General features: G+C 43.6%; 2 protein-coding genes across 6 annotated transcripts; one reads left to right on the forward strand and one right to left on the reverse strand.

Annotated features, from left to right (window-relative positions):
• Positions 1-129: 129 nt before the first annotated feature.
• Positions 130-2,509, reverse strand: LOC109738979 (glucan endo-1,3-beta-glucosidase 11). Of its 2 annotated transcripts, XM_020298067.4 has the most exons (3): positions 1,177-2,509; positions 993-999; positions 130-524 (listed from the first exon to the last, which is right to left on the reverse strand). In XM_020298067.4, exons 1-3 carry the CDS (start codon positions 2,344-2,346, stop codon positions 370-372), a joined length of 1,332 nt encoding a protein of 443 aa, XP_020153656.1. In that variant the 5' UTR covers positions 2,347-2,509; the 3' UTR covers positions 130-369. The 2 variants fall into 2 exon arrangements, with proteins under 2 accessions (XP_020153656.1, XP_020153655.1); XM_020298066.4 differs by lacking the exon at positions 993-999 and having other exon boundaries at positions 1,177-2,498.
• Positions 2,510-5,863: 3,354 nt separating this feature from the next.
• Positions 5,864-15,555, forward strand: LOC120968379 (uncharacterized). 4 transcript variants are annotated; one of them, XM_073507374.1, is made up of 4 exons: positions 5,864-9,473; positions 9,632-9,913; positions 10,755-15,013; positions 15,127-15,555. In XM_073507374.1, exon 1 carries the CDS (start codon positions 6,231-6,233, stop codon positions 8,697-8,699), a length of 2,469 nt encoding a protein of 822 aa, XP_073363475.1. In that variant the 5' UTR covers positions 5,864-6,230; the 3' UTR covers positions 8,700-9,473; positions 9,632-9,913; positions 10,755-15,013; positions 15,127-15,555. The 4 variants fall into 4 exon arrangements, with proteins under 4 accessions (XP_073363475.1, XP_073363474.1, XP_073363477.1 ...); XM_073507373.1 differs by having other exon boundaries at positions 10,755-13,661; positions 13,787-15,555; XM_073507376.1 differs by having other exon boundaries at positions 5,864-9,730; positions 9,820-9,913; positions 10,755-15,555.
• Positions 15,556-19,672: the final 4,117 nt, after the last annotated feature.

Consider the following 19,672-nt stretch of genomic DNA (forward strand, 5'->3'; position numbering starts at 1 on the left):
ACAGATCTTTCAACGAACATATGTACTACCTTTGTACCAAAATATAAGACGTTTTTAGGCTAAACTAGACTACAAAAACGTCTTGTATTTTGATACGGAGGGAGTATTTTACTAGGTTTGTCTCAACTATTGCTTCTAAAATTTGAAGTGCTCTCTGTATTGGAGCCAGCGAGTAACTTGACAATCAATATATGCAACTGACCTTGCATTGCATGATTACTAGGAACCAAAAAGAAGTGTCTGGTTTAATGACACTGACTAACCCATTAGCTCACCACCAATTACAAGACCACATCAACTGAACAACATGGCAGATTGGAGAGAAAGGAGTATACACCTAAGGACAAAATAGTTTTTCCAAGGCAGGCTTCAAGAAACCAGGGGCACCCCCTGACTCCATTTGAGACACCAGAGGCTTCCTTCTTTCCATCCACACATATCCTTCCATGTAAGCACCACTTGGAAGTTGCTCAGAATTAGAATGCTATCATCATCAACAGGACAGCCGCACATGTCCACCAACCCTACCAAGCACAAGAACAAGCACAAACACAAGGAGACACATCAGCAGGTGACCAAAATGGCGCAAAGCCAACATGAAGACAGGTCACTGAGAATTTGTTCTTCTTCGTTTATGATTACAGGTCACTTGACACTGTTCTCCTCCTTTACGGTTTCATAGTTTTGTATTGTATGGCTACCAGAACAAGCAAGTTGTGTGTATCGACGGTCTACGTGTCGGTCCAGTGGCATGTTCTTATAATGTATCATCTCTGTTTCGAATTATGAGAAGTTTTAGATATTTCAATGTGAACTACATACGAACTGAAATGAGTGAACACACTAAAACGCGTCTATGTACATCCGATTCAGAAAAAGTTAGAACATCTTATATACTTTCAAATTACCATGGTTATGATGACTTACTACATCACATAAACAGAGTTTTGGATCAAGCAATGGCATGCTCCTTTATGCCATGATATTATTACCTTGGGGCTATCAAAAGACATCAGCAAGCATGCATGATGCAACCTTTTCAACTTGCCTACACTTTTACCATGAAAACTTTGCAAAGTAGTTCAAAATGGAGCTTTTTCAGTTCAGAAAGGAATCGATGCAAAGCGCGGACAAAGCTTATACTACTGCTAAAAGAGCAAAAAGCGGAGCTCTCACCACGTTTGCCTTTGCGGATGGTGCCGAGATGCTGTAGTAGCCGTTGTTCTGCGGCCCGCCGCCGCTGCCGGCAATGCTTCCCGTGCCGCCGGCGCCAGACGAGGTGGTGGCGTTGTCCTTGGGCAGGCGGTAGGAGAGCTCGTACACCGGCGTGCCGTCGGGCTTGAAGAGGCCGTAGTTGCGCTCCGACAAGGGGCCGGGCTTCATGTTCTCGTTGAAGAGCGCGAACATGTAGACGCGCAGCGCCCCGTCCGGCCGCAGCGGCGTGCCCTTGCCCTCGCCCACCAGCCGCATCACGTTGCCGTTGTACCTCGCGGCGTTCCGCGGCGTCGCTCCGGTCTCGTTGCCGTCGCCGGCCGACGGCCACCCGGTCTCCGACACGCGCACCTCCACCGCGCGCGCCGCCGCGCGGTTGGCCGCCGCGATCGCGTGGTACACGGCGTCCACCTGGGCCACCAGCATGTTGGGGTAGCGCAGCCCGGACGACGGGTCGGGGACGCCGCCGTGGCCGGGCTCGAGCAGGGCGTACTCGAGCTCCACACCGGCGGGGTCCTCGGCGTAGGCGAAGTAGGGGTAGGCGTTGACGAGGAACGGCGAGCCGGTGCGGGCGTGGAAGTCGAGGATCGGGCAGAGCACCGGGAGGACGTCCTTGCGGAAGTAGGCCGACGAGGGCGGGTAGGAGGTGGCGAGCACGCCGAGGTTGTGCGCGGTGGTGACCGCGACCTGCTTGTCGAGGCCGAGCTGCACGAGCGCGTCGTGGATGCACTGCATGGCCGGGAGCAGCGAGGGCGTGAGCGCGGAGCTGTTGGCGCCCGTGAGCACCTCGTTGCCGACGGTGAGGACGGCGATCTTGGTGGCCGGGAGCGCCGGCTGGATGACGGAGCGGACCCAGGAGGAGGCGCCGGAGGGGGTGGAGACGGCGGCGAGGCACTCGTCGGGGACGCCGACGACGAGCTCCACGCCCGTGTTGGCGAAGGAGCGGAGGGTGGCCGGGTCGGCGTCGTAGAGGCGGACGCGGCCGACGCCCAGGCCGGCGAGGAGCTGCAGGGCCGAGGTCGTCGGCGGGAGGTTGTTCCCCACCCGGCCGTAGTTGATGCCCAGCAGCGCCGACGGGGTCGCCTCGGGCGCGGCCGGCAGAAGGAGCGCGAGCAGGAGGAGCAGGAGCGGCATTGTCTTGTCACGGTAATGTGTGCTGCGCGCGAGACGTGGATAAACGATACAGTAGAGCTGGATTGAGTGAGATTGTGTGCAGTGGCTGTGATGAGTGACTGCTACCGGAGTGAGCTGGAGTCAGGGGTTTTCTCTTGGCTTGGAGTGGGCTCGCCTGGTGAGTGCTCTGTTCGTACCGTTGTACAAAGGCGGCTGCTAGAAATCAAACCGGATGATTTCTCGTGTCTAGCCAGCCGTCTGATCTGGCGCTGGTGGCCATTCGATCGCAGCAAATTCAGTCAGTTGTCTATTTTTTTCTCAGGCCTTTCATCCACCACGCGCACCATCGACCATCTACATCGTGGCATCTGCACGCAACAATGTTTTTAATTTGTCACTCCAGTGGTCCACGTGTTTGGCAAAGAGTACTTGAGAGAGCGAAATGCCGTGGGCATAACCAAGCTTTTGCCACTTGAAGAAATAAGAGGGCTTCTCAATATGCTTGATCCCATTGATTGCATGCACTAGGAATTGCAAAACTGTTGGTAGGTTTGCAAGGGCAATACTAAGATCATACAGGAGAGCCAACAATCATGCTAGAAGCAGTGCCATCACATGACCTGTGAATTTGACACTCTTTCTTTGGCATTCCCAGGGTCTCATAATGATATTTACGTGCTTCACCGATCTCCATTATTTGCAAAACTTTGTCATGTGTAGCCTTCAAAGTGCAACTATACCATCAATGGACACAACTACCGATACTGTCTATCCTCATTGGCCGATCACTGACTATCTCCGAGCCAAAAGGTAACATAAATAGTCTCTTTGTCCAAATACAAGAAGATTCTAGGAAGGCTGCGGACAGGGCATTTGGAGTGGTCAAATCTCGTCGGGCTATTGTTCGTGGACCCGCAAATATGTGGGATCCCGATACATTTGTGGGAGGTGATAACTTGTTGTGTGATCATGAAAAATATAATTGTGAAGGATGAGGGTGGTGGTGTCCGTAATGCTGATTTGGAAAACCATGGCCCACATGTCCACCTCCTAGAACAAGAGGCAAACCAGGGTGCGCATTTTCTTGAGATGCATCGGCGACTTCCAGAGTGAGAAGTGCATCAACAACACCTAAATGATCTTGTGGAGCATTTGTGGATACAACATGGAAACCAATAGATTGGTTGTATCCTTTGATTTTTTTTCTTATGTTTGAACTATGTCCCCTAAATAGTATTTAGTAGAAGTGTTGAGCGCGCTTTGATACGCCGTTGGTGTTGTTGAGATTCTTAAAAAAAGTACTCATTTTGTTTTAAAATATAAGGTGTATTACTTTTCTTGAAAAGTCCAACCTCTTTAAGTTTGATCAAATTTATGAAGAAATATATCAAAATTTATAGTATCAAATTGGTGTTATTAGACTCATCATGAAATGAATTTTCATATTTTTTGGCTTAATATTGTGGATGTCGATTTTTTTGGCTCTAAACTTGATCAAAGTTAAAGAAATTTGACTTTTCAAAGAACTAATACCCCTTGTATTTTGGAACCGATGGAATATTTAGTTTGGCGGATGGTGAAGATGATGGAGTGTGTTTTATATTTATTTATAATGTGATTATTTGGTGGGTCTTTCATGGTGTGATTTTGTGTTATGCGCTAATCAACTCATCCTTTTATGGGTAAATTTCTGCGGCGGTGGCTACATGTACTATATAGGTGTTATAATATCATCACACGGTGGTGCTTCTTCTTTTTCAGGTGATAACAGGGTGCACGGGGTGATATGTTTTTTCTAGCCGGTTGGTGTTAATTGATTTGAAGAATCGTTGGCTCGATCAAAATCGTAAACCAAATTCAAAATTGAATATCTTAATCGAATATAAGAGCTTCAAAATTAAGTATTTATGATGAATTAAAATAATTAAATGGGAGAGCTCCTTGAGAAATTATTGACCCGATCAAAATCAGTGACCAAGTGTAAACTGAAAACCTCAATTAATTGTGAGGACTTAAAAATTAGGAAGCATAGTGTATAGTATAAAAGAATAGAATGAGAGCTTTGAGAAATTGTTGACTTGGTCAAAATTGGGTGATCCAATTCCAATTGGACACCTCAATTGGTTGTGAGGCCTTTTACCCCTAGAGAGCTTAGTGATATAGTAGATGTTTTAAGTATGTATGGCTTTCTAAATTTGTACCATGTATTTACATGTTTAAACTATGTCTTTCAAGTGTTCAAGTTTGGTTGAAGAAAAAAGGGCAAAAATGCAAACCAGGCAAATGGGGGAGGCTGAATAGGGGATGCCATTGGGCGTTGGTTTTTCACAGACAAATGAGCCATGTTCGCGGACATGAAATATGGGAAGCTCATTTGATGTTTGGCCTTGGAGATGCCTTTACGTCTTAAACTCGTACCCCACCCATTCTAAAATACAATGTGTATTGTCTTTTATTCTTTCTTTCAGAAGTTAAACTTATTTAAATTTGACCAAGTTTACTAAGAAAAATATCGATCACATCTACAATATCAAATCTAGTATCATTAGATAAAATCATTAAAAGGGATTTTAGATTTTATTGGTGTTATAGATGTTGATATATTTCTTAATAAACTGCGCAAATGGAGAAATATTTAACTTCAAAAAAGTTGATACACCTTATATTTAGTAAAAGAGGGGGGGGGGGGGGGTACTAGGGCTTAGATGGTTTAAAATACATGGAATATCTAAATGGGCATGTTCCCTCATTAGTCTTTCCACTCCTTACCTTCAATTGTGATTTTTTCGCTGCTAAATCTAAAAAGTCAAGATAACTTATTTCTTAAAATTGATGAATCTTTGTTGTTTTTAGATAGCTTATCAGCCGGAGCTTGGTTAAAAATGGATGAATCAATCAATAATCCATCTATCTTTCTTTTTTGTGATGTGATCAGTAATCCATCTTAACCATTAGGTTTTTAAGGGATCTTAACAATTAGTTTCATCTCTATGAGGGCTGCAAAATAAGACCCTTTTTATTGTGTCTCGGTGATTTTCTTTTTTTCATAGTCATCCTTTACTGTGTTGTAATATGACGACTCTCCAACGCATTATCCTTCCCGCTTTCCAGTTGGCTCCCCCCGCCCTCCCCCCTCTACTTTCGTCCTTTTTTTGTTTATTCAAAAAGTAAATAAAAATGAGATTTTAGAAACTTAAGGAAAGTCAAACATAAAAATAATAATTGATGAATGATCTTTCGTATATATTACAAATGAAATTTCAAAAATCATGGACCAATTTCAGAAAATCCAGAGAGAAGCTTTAAGAAAAATAAGGAAACAACCTTTGGAGAAAGAAGTCCATTTTTCATCCTATTTGTTTTCTCAACAAAAGACGAAACTTTGTGAATCATTCGAATACCCGGTTTGCTGATTTTGTCACGTATTAGGAAAACCGTGTCGCTCTGGTTTGGATTCGACCAGGTATAAATCTGGGTTTATTTTTTGCACCCGTGGGTTTTCGGATACGTGAGAAAATCAACCAAAAATGGATGTTTGGACGATTCACGAAGTATTTTTTTTTGAGACAAATTCACGAAGTATATTTTGCAACACACCTTTTTTATGGGCCTATTCAGCGAACACAGTCAAGGACAGAAGCTTTTGATTGTGAAGAAGAGAGCATAGAAATTCACGCCGACTGAAAGAAACCAGCAAAACACAAGAGAGTACACCACTGCGTACCAACTCGACGGCCGCCGCTCCCCCTGCACCTCGTCGACGGTCCGCCGGTGTCCGGTCTCCGCTACCCCTCCTCCTTTACCTCGCCGATTTCCCGCCTCCGCCTCCGCCTCCGGTCCTCCTCCTCCTGCACTGCACCTAGCCGAAGTCTGCTCTCCGCCACCGCTCCTCCTTTACCTCGCCGATGTCACGCCGCTATACCATCACACTGATCTCCCGCCTCCGAGTCCCCCGCCGCTGCTCCTTCTCCACCTCCATCTCGCCGCCCTCACGCTCCTGGTCTCCCCGCGACGCCTTTGCCGCGGCCACAGAGCGCGTGCGCGCCGGCACGCTCAGCCCGGAAGATGCCCACAACCTGTTCGATGAATTGCTGCGGCAGGGCACTCCGGTCCCCGAGCGCTCCCTGAACGGCTTCCTTGCCGCCCTCGCCCGTGCTACGTCCTCCAATGCCTGCATCAAAGATGGCCCCGCCCTCGCCCTTGCTCTCTTCACCCGAGGGTGCAGAGAAGAAGCCGGCCCGCAGGTGGCGGTGCCCACCGTTTGGACCTACAACATCCTCATGGACTGCTGCTGCCGCGCGCGTCGCCCAGACCTAGGGCTCGCCTTATTCGGGTGTATCCTCAGGACGGGGTTGAAGATAGACCAAATCACCGCCAACACCCTCCTCAAGTGCCTCTGCTATGCGAAACGGACAGAAGAGGCTGTGTACGTGCTGCTTCATAGTATGTCCAAGCTCGGATGTGTGCCTGATGCCTTCGCATACAACATAGTTCTTAAGAGCTTATGTGAAGGTAGCAGGAGCCAGCAGGCACTCGACCTGCTCCGGACGATGGCAAAAGATAGAGGTGGCTGCTTCCCTGATGTGGTGGCATATAACACGGTCATCCATGGCTTTTTCAAGGAGGGTGAAACAGGCAAGGCATGCAATCTATTCCATGAAATGATCCATCAAGGGGTTGAGCCCGATGTGGTGACGTACAACTCGGTCGTTGATGCGTTGTGCAAGGCCAGGGCAATGGACAAAGCAGAGCTAGTCCTTCGTCAGATGGTTGCTGATGGTGCTCAACCCAATGCAGTGACATATACTTGCATGATCAATGGATATGCCACATCTGGGCGGTTGAAAGAGGCTGCTAAAATGTTCAGAGAAATGAAAAGCCGGGGCCTTATACCAGATATTTTTACTTGCAACTCCTTAATGACTTACCTTTGCAAGCATGGAAGAAGCAAAGAAGCTGCAGAATTTTTTTATTCGATGACAGCAAAGGGCCACAAACCGGATATCGTCTCATACTGTATTTTGCTTCATGGGTATGCTACTGAAGGATGCTTTCCTGATATGATTGATGTCTTTAATTCAATGGAAAACAATGGTATTGCAGCCGACTGCCATGTTTTCAACATATTAATTGATGCATATGCTAAACGTGGAATGATGGATGAAGCTATGCTGATATCAAGTAAAATGCAGGAACGCAGAGTGAATCCTGATATAGTCACCTATTCCAGCATAATAGCTGGACTTTCCAGATTGGGTAGGCTGACTGAGGCCATGGAAAAATTCAATCAGATGATTGCCTTGGGAGTACAACCGAACAAAGTTGTTTATCACACGCTGATTCAGGGTTTTTGCATAGATGGTGATTTGGCTAAAGCTAAGCAGTTGGTTTCTGAAATGATGAACAGAGGTATTCCTCGTCCTAACATTTCGTTCTTTAGTTCACTAATAAAGAGTCTCTGCCAAGAAGGAAGGGTTATGGATGCCCATGATATCTTTGACTTGGTTATAGACATGGGTGAGAGGCCTGATGACATTTTATTTAATTCACTGATTGACGGATACTGCTTAGTCAGGAAGATGGATAAAGCATTAAAAGTACTTGATGTCATGGAATCAGTTGGTGTTGAGCCTGATGTTATTACATACAATACACTTGTTAATGGCTATTGTAGAAATGGAAGGATCGGTGATGGTTTGACTCTGTTCAGAGAGATGCCGCGTAAGAGAATTAAACCTGACACTATTTCATATTGCGTCATAATGGATGGGTTGTTTCGTTCTGGGAGAACTGTTTCTGGAAGGGAAATGTTCCATGAGATGATCGAAAGTGGAACAACAGTCAGCATTTCCACATACAACGTAATACTAGGAGGTCTTTGTAGAAATAATTGTGCAGACGAAGCGATTGCCCTGTTCCAGAAATTAGGTTCAATGAATGTGAAGTTCAGTATTGCAATAGTCAATACCATGATCGATGCAATGTACAGGGTTGGGAGAAGAGAAGAAGCTAAGGAACTTTTTGCTGGAATATCAGCCAGTGGGTTGGTGCCTAATGAATCTACTTATGGAGTAATGATTATGAATCTTCTAAAAGATGGAGCAGTGGAAGATGCTAACAATGTGTTTTCATCAATGGACAAGAGTGGTATAGTCCCCAGCTCTCGTCTGTTAAATGATATTATCAGAATGTTGTTGGAAAAAGGTGAGATCGCCAAGGCTGGAAATTATTTGTCTAAAGTTGATGGGAAGAGCATCTCCCTAGAAGCTTCAACAACTTCATTAATGTTGTCTCTCTTTTCAAGAGAAGGGAAATATCGGGAGGACATGAAATTGCTTCCTGCAAAGTATCAATTTTTCGATGGATTTTGTTGATTTTGCACAAGACTCTGCTCAGGAAGCTTGAGTTTTTGCTTGCATAAACCCTCCTGCCAGTATGACCGTATAAGAAATCCAAACTGCCTGCTTGTAGCATTGGGGTCATTTAGCGGTGTGTCAAAAATCACAAGAGTGAAATGCAATATCAGCCAGTGGGTTGATGCCTGATGCTTATACTTACAACGTAATGATAAACAATCTTCTAAAAGAAGTATCAGTGGAAGAAGTTGACAATATGTTTTCATTGATGGAGAAGAGTGGTTGTGCTCCCAGCTCTCATCTTGTAAATGATATCATCAGAAGGTTGTTGGAAAAAGGTGAGATTGCCAAGGCTGGAAATTATTTGTCTAAAGTTGATGGGAAGATAATCTCACTTGAAGATTCAACCACTTCATTGTTGTCGTCTCTTTTTTCAAGCAAAGGGAAATATCGGGAGAACATCAAGTTACTTCCTGCAAATTATCACTTTTTAGATGGATTTAGTCGCATTGCACATGAGACTAACTCCTAAGAAAGCACGGTTCAACTCTTTTCTTGCCATAAGGCCCTCCTGCTAGTACAAGATATCTTAGTGGCCTGCTTTGTACCTTCAATAGTTCATTGAGTTCATTTTGTGATGTGTCAAAGTCACAAGAATGTGTAATGTCTATGAATCTTTTGATCTTCGATGGGCAAGGAAAGGTAGACCAAGTAGTCTAATTCCATTGGTGGTATGAGGTAATGACTTCGTAAGAATTTTTGGGGTAATGACTTCTGATGCGATTTGGGAAGGTATACAATCTTTTCTACCAGACACCTGAGGTTTTATCCCTTTGAAACAGTCACTTTCCTTCGTAAGAATGCATTTTTAGCAATGTCATTCTCAGTGGTCTGCTGTGCATGCGAGGGTGGATTTACTCTTAATTTGAAAATTATATTTTCTATGTCAGGACAAACGGGTTCTTGAAGAATGTATGTCTGACGTTGCTGATGCTATGTTGAGTTAGCAGATATACGAGCTCATGCCAGAGTCTCCTGTATTCTATCCTGTCAGTTCCATTGGTGGAGCTTGTGTATTCTATCCAGGTAAAGGTATGGCCAAGAATTCACCGGTGTGTGCTTCTGATTCAATCTGCAGGATGCCAACACCACCTCAGGTCCTGCACTTTCATGGGGATGAGGTGCCACTGCCAGCCTTGCATTGATGCACTGCACTTACTTCCCCTCTTCAGGTACGCACTCACAGCAAGTTCTACCTCCAGTTCCTCCACCATACCCATCCTTCTTCAGGCCCCTCCTCTTCTTTGGATCTCAGTTTTTTTTTTACCTTGTGCTACCGGAAAATAGTTGGAGGCGAACCGTTCTTATGTTCTTGCCCAATCTTGGATGAACATCGTCACTTAGATGTAAACTGAGAGTGCATGGAATTGTGGTGGATTAGAGGGCCCTGGAAAAGGCTTCATTCTTGCATGTTACTCAAAGTTTGGTTGCACAGACAACTGGGTTCAGTCGCATAGTTGTATGCAGCCTATACAAGTTTGGATTCAGCCATTATGTAGCAGAATTTTAGTTTATCAATCATTTAGTTCTGCCCATGGTTATGCAAGAAACGTTTTTATGCTGTTATCTGTTGCTACCATTCATAGTGTTCAGCTTTAAGCTGCATTAAAACAGTAGTAATCCCACAATGCTCAGAAATAGCTGCTGAAGAAATACGATAACAGCCAGGTTTCTGTTGCTAACTAACTCGTATTTAGCAACTAATTGTACATCTGCCATGTTTGCCAGTTTTAGAGGTGTACATAGTAGTAATTCAAATTGTCGAGTGCAATGAGGTAGCTAACTGAATGCTTGGATTCACTTCATGGCGTCAATGGAGTGGGGAGAGAGGTGAGGGTGGAAGAAAAGGAGCAAGGTTGGCAAGGAAGACATTTTGAAATGGGTATATATTCGTTGAGAACATAAACCTCTCAGGGTATTTATATGAACTGTAATCAAAGATATTTTGCATGCACTTCAAGTTATTTCTTACACTTTCTGAGCTAAATACTAACTGTGGAATATTGCCAGCAGGAATTGCCAGGATAAGACCTTCCCTAGCCACCAGAACGTTTGTAGAAGACATGTTTTTAGCTGTAGTTGAACAGCAGCTGAATCACCAAAGCTTGGCGCATTAGAGATGTGAACGCGAGGAAGAGTGTTGCAGTGGGTGGCTAGACATATGGCTTTGTTGACCAGTCTGAAACTGTACAACCTTGAAGAGGGTACATGCAAACAGCCTCGTGTTGGAATGCGAGTGAAGTGGTGGACATCATGAATTCACTCTACCAGACTGGTATCGAGCTATATGGCCCAAGGTGGGCTATGTGCATGTTTTGCACAGCTTGTTTAACTGGATATCGTAAGATGAGATGCGCTCGTCCACTGGCCATAGAAAAGATTTCCCAAGCTTGGTATGGCTTTTTCCATGGACTTGTTTCTCTGCACTAAATTGCAAAACTTCTTTGTTTTCTCATTCTTAATAAGCTTGAACTTCAGAAATAGTTAGGCAACAATAGTATCTACCTTCTGTAGTATGAGATATCCGCGGTGTTGTATGCATAGCTAAATGAAAAAGATAGGCAAAGAACAGTATGCACCTTCAGGCCTCATTTGGCAGGCAAATATTGACATGCTTTGCAGAGTATTTTACCGCCAGGGCTCAGTTTCCCCAAAAAATTCCCTGTAGGACCATTTGGTGTGCTGGTATTGAACCGAGCAAACTCCAGAATTAAACCTGACACTATTTCATATTGCGTCATAATGGATGGGTTGTTTCGTTCTGGGAGAACTGTTTCTGGAAGGGAAATGTTCCATGAGATGATCGAAAGTGGAACAACAGTCAGCATTTCCACATACAACGTAATACTAGGAGGTCTTTGTAGAAATAATTGTGCAGACGAAGCGATTGCCCTGTTCCAGAAATTAGGTTCAATGAATGTGAAGTTCAGTATTGCAATAGTCAATACCATGATCGATGCAATGTACAGGGTTGGGAGAAGAGAAGAAGCTAAGGAACTTTTTGCTGGAATATCAGCTCGTGGGTTGGTGCCTAATGTATCTACTTATGGAGTAATGATTATGAATCTTCTAAAAGATGGAGCAGTGGAAGATGCTAACAATGTGTTTTCATCAATGGACAAGAGTGGTATAGTCCCCAGCTCCCGTCTCATGAATGACATCATCAGATTGTTGTTGGAAAAAGGTGAGATCGCCAAGGCAGGATATTATTTGTCTAAAGTTGATGGGAAGAGCATATCATTTGAAGCTTCAACTACTTCATTGAATTTGCTCCCTGCAAAGTATCAATTTTTCGATTGAGTTGGTTGACATTACTTATGATACTAACTCCTGAGGAAGCACATTTGAGTTTTTTGCTTGGCTAAACCCTCCTGCCAGTATAACTGTATAAGAAATCCAAACTGCCTGCTTGCAGCATTGAGGTCATTTTGCGGTGTGTCAAAATCACAAGAACGTGAAATGTCTATGTATCTTTTAATCTTCAATGGGCGAGGAAAGGTAGACCAAGTAGTCTAACACAGACAAGTTGGAACTTTAGGGGTAAGACTTCTGATGGCGACTGGGAAGGCATACAATCTTTTTCTAGTAGCCACCTGACATTTTGTAATCTCTCTAAAACAATCACTTTGTATGAATGCATTTTTAGAAATGTCTTGGTGCTCTGGTCCGTATGAAAGGGTTGGTTTACTTTTAATTTTCATGCTCATGCTGTCAGTTGCACTGGTGGAGCTTGTTGCACTGAGAAAAGTATTTCCAGCTTCATTTCTTTCTGCTTAATTCATCAAAGATTCAATATTTTCCCTCCTGGTGTAGGTAAAGGTATGACCAAGAATTTGCCGGTTCCAGCTTTCGTTTGAGCCTGCAGGTCGGTTGACAGAGAAGAAAAAATAAAAAATATTTGCTTAACGAAAACTTTTTGCTCTCATGAACTTCGGTGTTCATACCTCTCTAGATCTGCCCCCCTCAGTTTTCCATACTGCTCTGCAGCAGCAAGGGTTCCAAGAATCCAAGCTGCAAAAGTTCAGGATCAAGGGATTAGTACCTCGAGTTCCTCCACCATGCCCATCCTTCTTCCACCTCCCCCTCTTCTTCAGATCTCAGCTTCTTTTTACCTTATGCTATCCAAAAAAGTTGAAGGTGAACCATTCTTATGTCTTGCATGAACGTCAGTTATGTGTCAACTAAGTTTGCAAGGAATTGGGGTGGATTAGAAGGCTCTGAAAAAGGCTTCGTCCTTGTATGTTACTGAAGCTTTGGTTACAAAGAAAGCTCGGTTTAGTCGCATAGCTAAACTAAACATCCGACCAAATTCCTGTTTGTATGCAGCATGTACAAGTTTGGATTTAGCGATTATGTAGTAGAAGTATATGCATCATTCATTTATCAATCATTTAGTTCTGCCCATGGTTATGCAAGAAACGTTTTTATGCTTTTATTTGTCGTTACTGCCTGTAGTGTTCAAGCTCCATTAAAATAGCAGTAGTCCCACAACATTTGCATAGGAATAGTTGCAGAAGAAGCATGATATCATCCAGATTTTTATTGCTAACAGGAATTTAGTAATTAACTGTACATAAGCTTTACAGGTGTTATTTGCAATCGTACATGTTTGCTTTTTTCATTGATTTGTTTCTCTCTAATAAATTGCAAAAATGCTCTGTTTTCCGTTCACAATACTGAGTTTCAGGAATGCAATTTGGACAAGCATATTAAGGCAGTTCATGAGCAGAGTAGGCCCTTCGTCTGTGGATTCTCTTGGTGTGTGATTTTGCAGAGGCCGATGAGCATCCAGGTAGGTACATGAGGAAGCCCATCTGCGTCGAGAATTTGATGTGAAAGAGGGTAGCTGCTCCTGCTTACGATGATGCAACCGAGTATCTGTGACGGCTTCTGTTAGGTCGATGAAGGAATTGGAACACGGTATGTTTTTTGGTTGATCGAGTACGCTTCTGTAGTATGAGGTACATAAGCCTGCTTGTATCTGCAGGCAAGAACATCTCACTTGAAGCTTCAACTACTTCATTGATGTTGTCTCTTTTTTGAAGGAAAGGGAAACATTGGGAGAACATCGAATTGCTTCCTGCAAAGTATAATTTTTTTGGTGGATTTGGTTGAGTAGCTGATGCACTGCCTATGAGACCAACTTCTCGGAAAGCACAACTGAACCTTTTGCTTACCATAAGGCCCTCCTGCCTGCTTTAGATAACCAATCTTATGCATGACGTGGTACTTTATGGAAAAAGTATGTGCTGTTGAAACCAAATCAAATCAAGCAGCATCGAAATACCTGTCAACACTTATTTCAGTAATGCAAAAAACCAACAACTATTTTGGAACCAGTAAACAGTTATACGAGATAGTCATACGTAATATCCATTGCAGGCTTGCAGCATTTACCAAAGTACGCCTATTTGCAAGCATTACAACTCTGTAAGTGGAGCAGCTCACCTCAGGGACCACCTTTGCAGCATAGAAAACTGAAATGGTTGTTGTGGCGTTCATACATCCTTCAGTTTTACATATCTGAAGGAGTTTAAGCGAAAAGGTCTTGTTTGTTTTGGTAGGTGGTGGGAAATAAAATAATGGTATGGGTAAAAGAAATAATGGTTTCTAAGCTTGAACTTGTTTGCTATTAACTGTGGACAATACCTTCTCTAGCCACCAGAACGTGCGTAGCGAGACAGATTTTTAGCTGTAGTTGAACAACAGCTAAGTCACCAAAGGTCTACACATTGGAGATGCAGACATGAGGAAGAGTGTTGCAGTTGGTGGCTAGACATACGACTTGATTGACCAATCTGAAACTGCACAACCTTGAAGATAGCACACACAAACAACCTCAGTGTTTGAGTTTGAGTGAAATTGTGGAATGTAAGGAAAAAATGGAATCATCATGAATTCCCTCTAGCAGACTTATATGGAGCTATGTGGCTTAAGGTCAGGTGTAACCGAGCTATGTGCATGTTTTGCACAGCTTCAGTAGTTGGATATCGTAAGATGAGATGAGCTCGTCCATTGGCGAGAGAAAGAGTTCCAAAGCTTGGTATGACTTTTTTCATGGACTTGTTTCTCTGCAATAATTGCAAAACTTCTTTGTTTCTCGTTCTCAATAAGTTTGAACTTAAGAAATTCAATTTGGGCAAGCATACTAAGGCAGAGTTCATGAGCAAAGTAGACCCTTCACATGTGGATTCTCTGGCTGTGGCAAGGAGTTTCCATACAGGCGTGTAAGGGATAATCATGAGAAATCTAGTTTTCACATGCTCGTCGGGGTAAACAGACAACCAAACCATATCACCTAGTTTACCTCATCTACACATGCCTTTCTAGCTAGGAAATTCTTTTTGCACTAGGATGCTCACAGCTTCCCTTCAAATCTTTGCAGGGTGATTTCTTGGAGGCTGATGAGCAACTAAGACCTCATCCAGGCAGGCACAAGAGGACGCCTATTTCCGTCGACACTTCGATGCGGAAGAGGGTAGCTGCTTCTGATGATGCGCCCGCTTACGATGCAACTGGGCATTTGAGATGGCGTGTGTCGGGATGATTTGTGCTGAACTCGAAGGACTAACACAAGATGATATGTTCTCTTCGACGACTGAATATGCTTCTGTAGTATGGGATATCCACAATGTTATTATGTATGTGTATGTATAGAAAATGCAAGAAATAGGGTAGAACAGTATGTACCTGCCGAGATAAGATAGCAATTTCTGATAGAGGCAATGTAAAGCTTCATTTGTATTATAAGTCAATGAAGATGGTATTTTCACAGTCATGCTGCCACAGGTCTAGTATATGTTTGATGGTTGTATCCTTAAGGCATTACAAGTGTCAGTACTCACAAGCTGAAGGTAAAACTTTGTTCTTGGAGGCTACCCATACCCAAGCTGTTTTTTTTGCTGGATCAGTTAATGTCTATGTGACCAGTACGAATCCATCATTCAGTACAGCGTGGGTGCCGCCGCAGCAGGTTGAGGTGTGGCGCAGGCAGACACCGTTGCGCGAGGTTGCTGTTTTGTTGAACCTTGTTGATTACTTCCATCTTGCATAAAAGGAGACATGCATGGATCTACTACATCCAGAAACAAATATGACATATTGGGTCTGCACTCTATGGTGCTGTTTATCTACCTGTCGAGGAAATTTGTCAGTCACGTGAGGTTCGTGTTTAGTCTGCACTCTTCAGTACAGTATTTTTCAGTATCAATCAAGTGAACATGGTCACGTTTGTTATCCAAAATGGAGCCTCAGTTCCTTCACTGCGGTTAAAAGATCTGGCAGTTCAGTTGTTCATCAGGAACTTTAGCCCGTGATCACTGATTAGCTGTCCAGTTGTTTCATTTCTTCTCTTTTATATGACTGAATGGAAAGTTTAGAATATTTGTATTGTTGTTCATTGGCGTTTGCTTCAGTTAAATGGGTATCGTTATCAGGTTTTATTTACCTTCTTTTTGAGAAAATTAATTGAAGCTGCACAAGTGTTGATGCACCTTCTCCTGTGAGTTGTGAGGTTGTCTTGCCTCTGATTGTATCTATTGAACTAAGTAATGCTTCTCTTTTTTTTTTTGGGGCAAACCAGTAATGCTTCTCCTACAAACTTTCTTGCCATACATGCTCATGGTCTAAACAACCCATACACACATTTTGTGATATCCTGATTCTTGTTTAGATGAGCTTATGTATCACTTTCCATACATTGACTCTATGGATTATGTTTTGTGCATCTTTTTAAATAAAATAGTTGTATGTCCCTCACAAAAAAAGATTTTTTTAATATTTAGTTACTAGTAAGAAAACTGTCAAGCCTATAAATTTCATGCCATGGCCTAGGAATTATGTTCTAATCATATTGCCATACATAGAGTTCTCGTGTATATGAATACACAAAGGTAACTGTATGCCGTTTGCCAAATCCACTTTCTTTGTCACTTTGACGGTGCATCTCTTAGACCCTATTGTTAGTGATTAATCACAAAACAATTGATGATGATGCCTTTCTGTGTAATATTGTTTGTGTATGTTGGGTGAGGCACATGCCCCTGAGAACAAAAAAAAAACACTGAAACACAATAGTATACATATTTAGGTTGTTTCTATTTCTTTGTAATGCTTTTAAGTACCTTTGATCATATGATGACGTTGACTTCCCGTGTAGAGGTGTATTTGTTTGTTTTCTCGTCATTAACCCCCTCTTAATGACCGCTTGGAATAAGCGGGTAGCTATCTAAAAAACAATCAATAACTCAAAAAAGAAGAACCTCTTAATGACTTCTTGGGTTCATTGTACTACTTTTTTCTCTTTAGATAACGCAAAGACTTCGAGTTTCTTTTCATTGCACAGAAAGAGGGTTCGACAGTACAGTTCTCTGAGCAGGAGGAATGTAGGGTTAGAATGAAAGAAATCAGTGGACGTCCCATGTCGTCGGGAGTATCAATCCTAGGCCGGTGGGCGGTGGCGCATGCCTTGACCCAGAGGGTCGCCTCATCTCTAATTCTCGCCGTGAGCTGGGAAATGGAGGGCTGCGGGTCGTCGAACACATAGGCGTTCCGTTGCTTCTAGATCATGCAGGTCGTCAGGTGAGTCACCGAGGCAGGCCTTTTTGCATTGGCCGTGGCGTCTCTTGCTTGGCCTGCAACCACCAGTCTTTGAGGCTGAAGTTCTGGACCGATTTGGGCGACCGGCAGGTCAGGCGAAGCCAGGAGAGAGTATTGTGCCAAATTTGCCGAGTAAAAGGGCAGGTGACCAGCAGGTGGTGCATTGTTTCCGGCTCCTGGTCACACTGGACGCAATGTGGGTTGTGCTGGAGTCCACGGCGATGCAGCCTGTCGGTAGCCCAGCATTTGTCCTGGTTAGCAAGCCACATGAAAAACTTGACTCGCAGCGGTGCCCAGCTTTTTTCGATCAATTTCCACGCGTCGTAGCTGGATGAGCCCTGGAAGGAAGCCAAGTAGCTGTAGCGCGCGGATTAGACACCGTCCGGGCACCACTTCCAGATAAGCTGGTCGGGGCGGCTGTAGAGGATAGTGCTTTCGTTGTCCTGCCACAGCATCAGGTACTGCCCAATTTCGTGGATGCCGAGGTTGCCAGCGATGTCTCGTGCCCAGTTGTGGTTGCCTTCCGCGATGGATCAAAGCTTTCGCCAGCGCTTGGGGATGCAGGCGTGCAACTGGGGTCCAATCTCACGAACGAAACTGTCATTGATCCAGCGGTCCTCCCAGAATTTCCTCGTCCTTCCATCGCCAACGATCATCCATGTGGAGGCGAAGAACAGGGCCTGCTCCTTCGTGGAAAACTGGAGGTTAAGGCCTTGTTGTACCAAAGCCAGCGGAGCCACAAGGCAAGGCCTGTGCGCTCAATGTCCTGGACGTCGAGATCCTAGCGATGGTGCCCGGCTAAGATAAGCCATGTGGCATGGTCGTTTGCAGTTGACGGCTTTGGTGACCTCACAACAATGTTCAAATTTGCCACTCTAGTGGTCCACATGTTTGGCAAAGAGTACTTCAGAGAGCTGAATGTCGTGGACACAACCAAGCTTTTGGCACTTGAAGAATTAAGAGGGTTTCTTAGTATGCTCAATTGCATGAGCTAGGAATTGCAGAACTGTTGGTAGGTTTGCAAGGGCAATACTAAGATCATGCCGGAGAGCCCATGATCATGCTAGAAGCAGTGCCATCACATGACCCGTGGATTTGCTACTCTTTCTTTGGCATGTTAGGGTCTCACAACGATATATCTTCGTTATTTGCAAAACTTTGTCATGGGTAGCCTTCAGAGTGCAACTATACCATCAATGGGCATAACTACACCAAGGGGTCATACTTGCCGATAGTATCTATCCTCAGCGGGTGATGACTGTGAAGACTACCTCCGAGCCACAAGGTAATACGAAAATTCACTTTGCCCAAATGCAAGAAGGTTCTAGGAAGACTATGGAGAGGTCATTCGAAGTGCTCCAATCTTGTTGGGCTATTGTTCGTGGACCTGCAAATATGTGGGATCCCGATACATGGTCAGTGCGTGATCATGGAAAATATAATTGTGGAGGATGAGGTTGATGGTTTCTGTAATGTTAATTTTGAAAACCATGGCCCACACGATCCACTTCCTAGAACAAGAGGCAAACTAGGTTGCACATTTTCTTGAGATGCATCGGCAGTTTCCAGATTGAGAAGTGCATCAAAAACACCTAAATGATCTTGTGGAGCATTTGTGGATACAACATGGAAACCAATAGATTGGTTTTATCCTTTGAATTTTTTATGTTTGAACTATGTCCTCTAAATAGTATTTATGTTTTTAAGTATGTATGCATTTCTAAATTTGTACTATGTATTTACATGTTTAAACTATGTGTTTCAAGTGTTCAAGTTTGGTTGAAAAAAAAATTGTGCAAAAATGCAGACCAGACAAATGGAGGAGGCTGGACGGGGATGCCATTCGGCGTTGGTTTTTCACGGACAAATGAGCCGTGTCTGCGGACATGAAATATGCGGATGTCATTTGATGTTTGCCCTTGGAGGTTCCCTTATCTCTTAAACTCATACTCCAATACATTGTTTAGTGTCTTCTTTCTTTCTTTCGAAAGTTAAACTTATCTATATTTGACCAAGTTTGTTGAGAAAAATATTGATTACATCTACAATACAAAATCTTGTATAATCAGATAAATCATTCAATGAGATTTCATATTTTATTGGTGTTATAGGTATTTTTTGATATATTTATTAATAAACTTGGACAATAGAGAAACATTTAACTCCAAAAAAAGTTGATACACCTTATTGAAAGGACGTGAATGTCGTCTAGAGGGGAGGGGGTGAATAGGCGGTTTGAAAACAATTACGGTTTAGGCTAGAACAAATGCGGAACAAAACTAGTGTTTAATTTGTCAAGCACAAAACCTAAATATATTAGGCTCAACTATGTG

The sequence above is a fragment of the Aegilops tauschii genome, chromosome 1, assembly GCF_002575655.3.
Source record: "Aegilops tauschii subsp. strangulata cultivar AL8/78 chromosome 1, Aet v6.0, whole genome shotgun sequence".
Lineage (NCBI taxonomy): Eukaryota > Viridiplantae > Streptophyta > Magnoliopsida > Poales > Poaceae > Aegilops > Aegilops tauschii.

Bases quoted from the DNA above. Each gene is read 5' to 3' on its own strand.
- LOC109738979 (XM_020298067.4), bottom strand. From the start codon at position 2,346: ATGCCGCTCCTGCTCCTCCTGCTCGCGCTCCTTCTGCCGGCCGCGCCC.
- LOC120968379 (XM_073507376.1), top strand. From the start codon at position 6,231: ATGTCACGCCGCTATACCATCACACTGATCTCCCGCCTCCGAGTCCCC.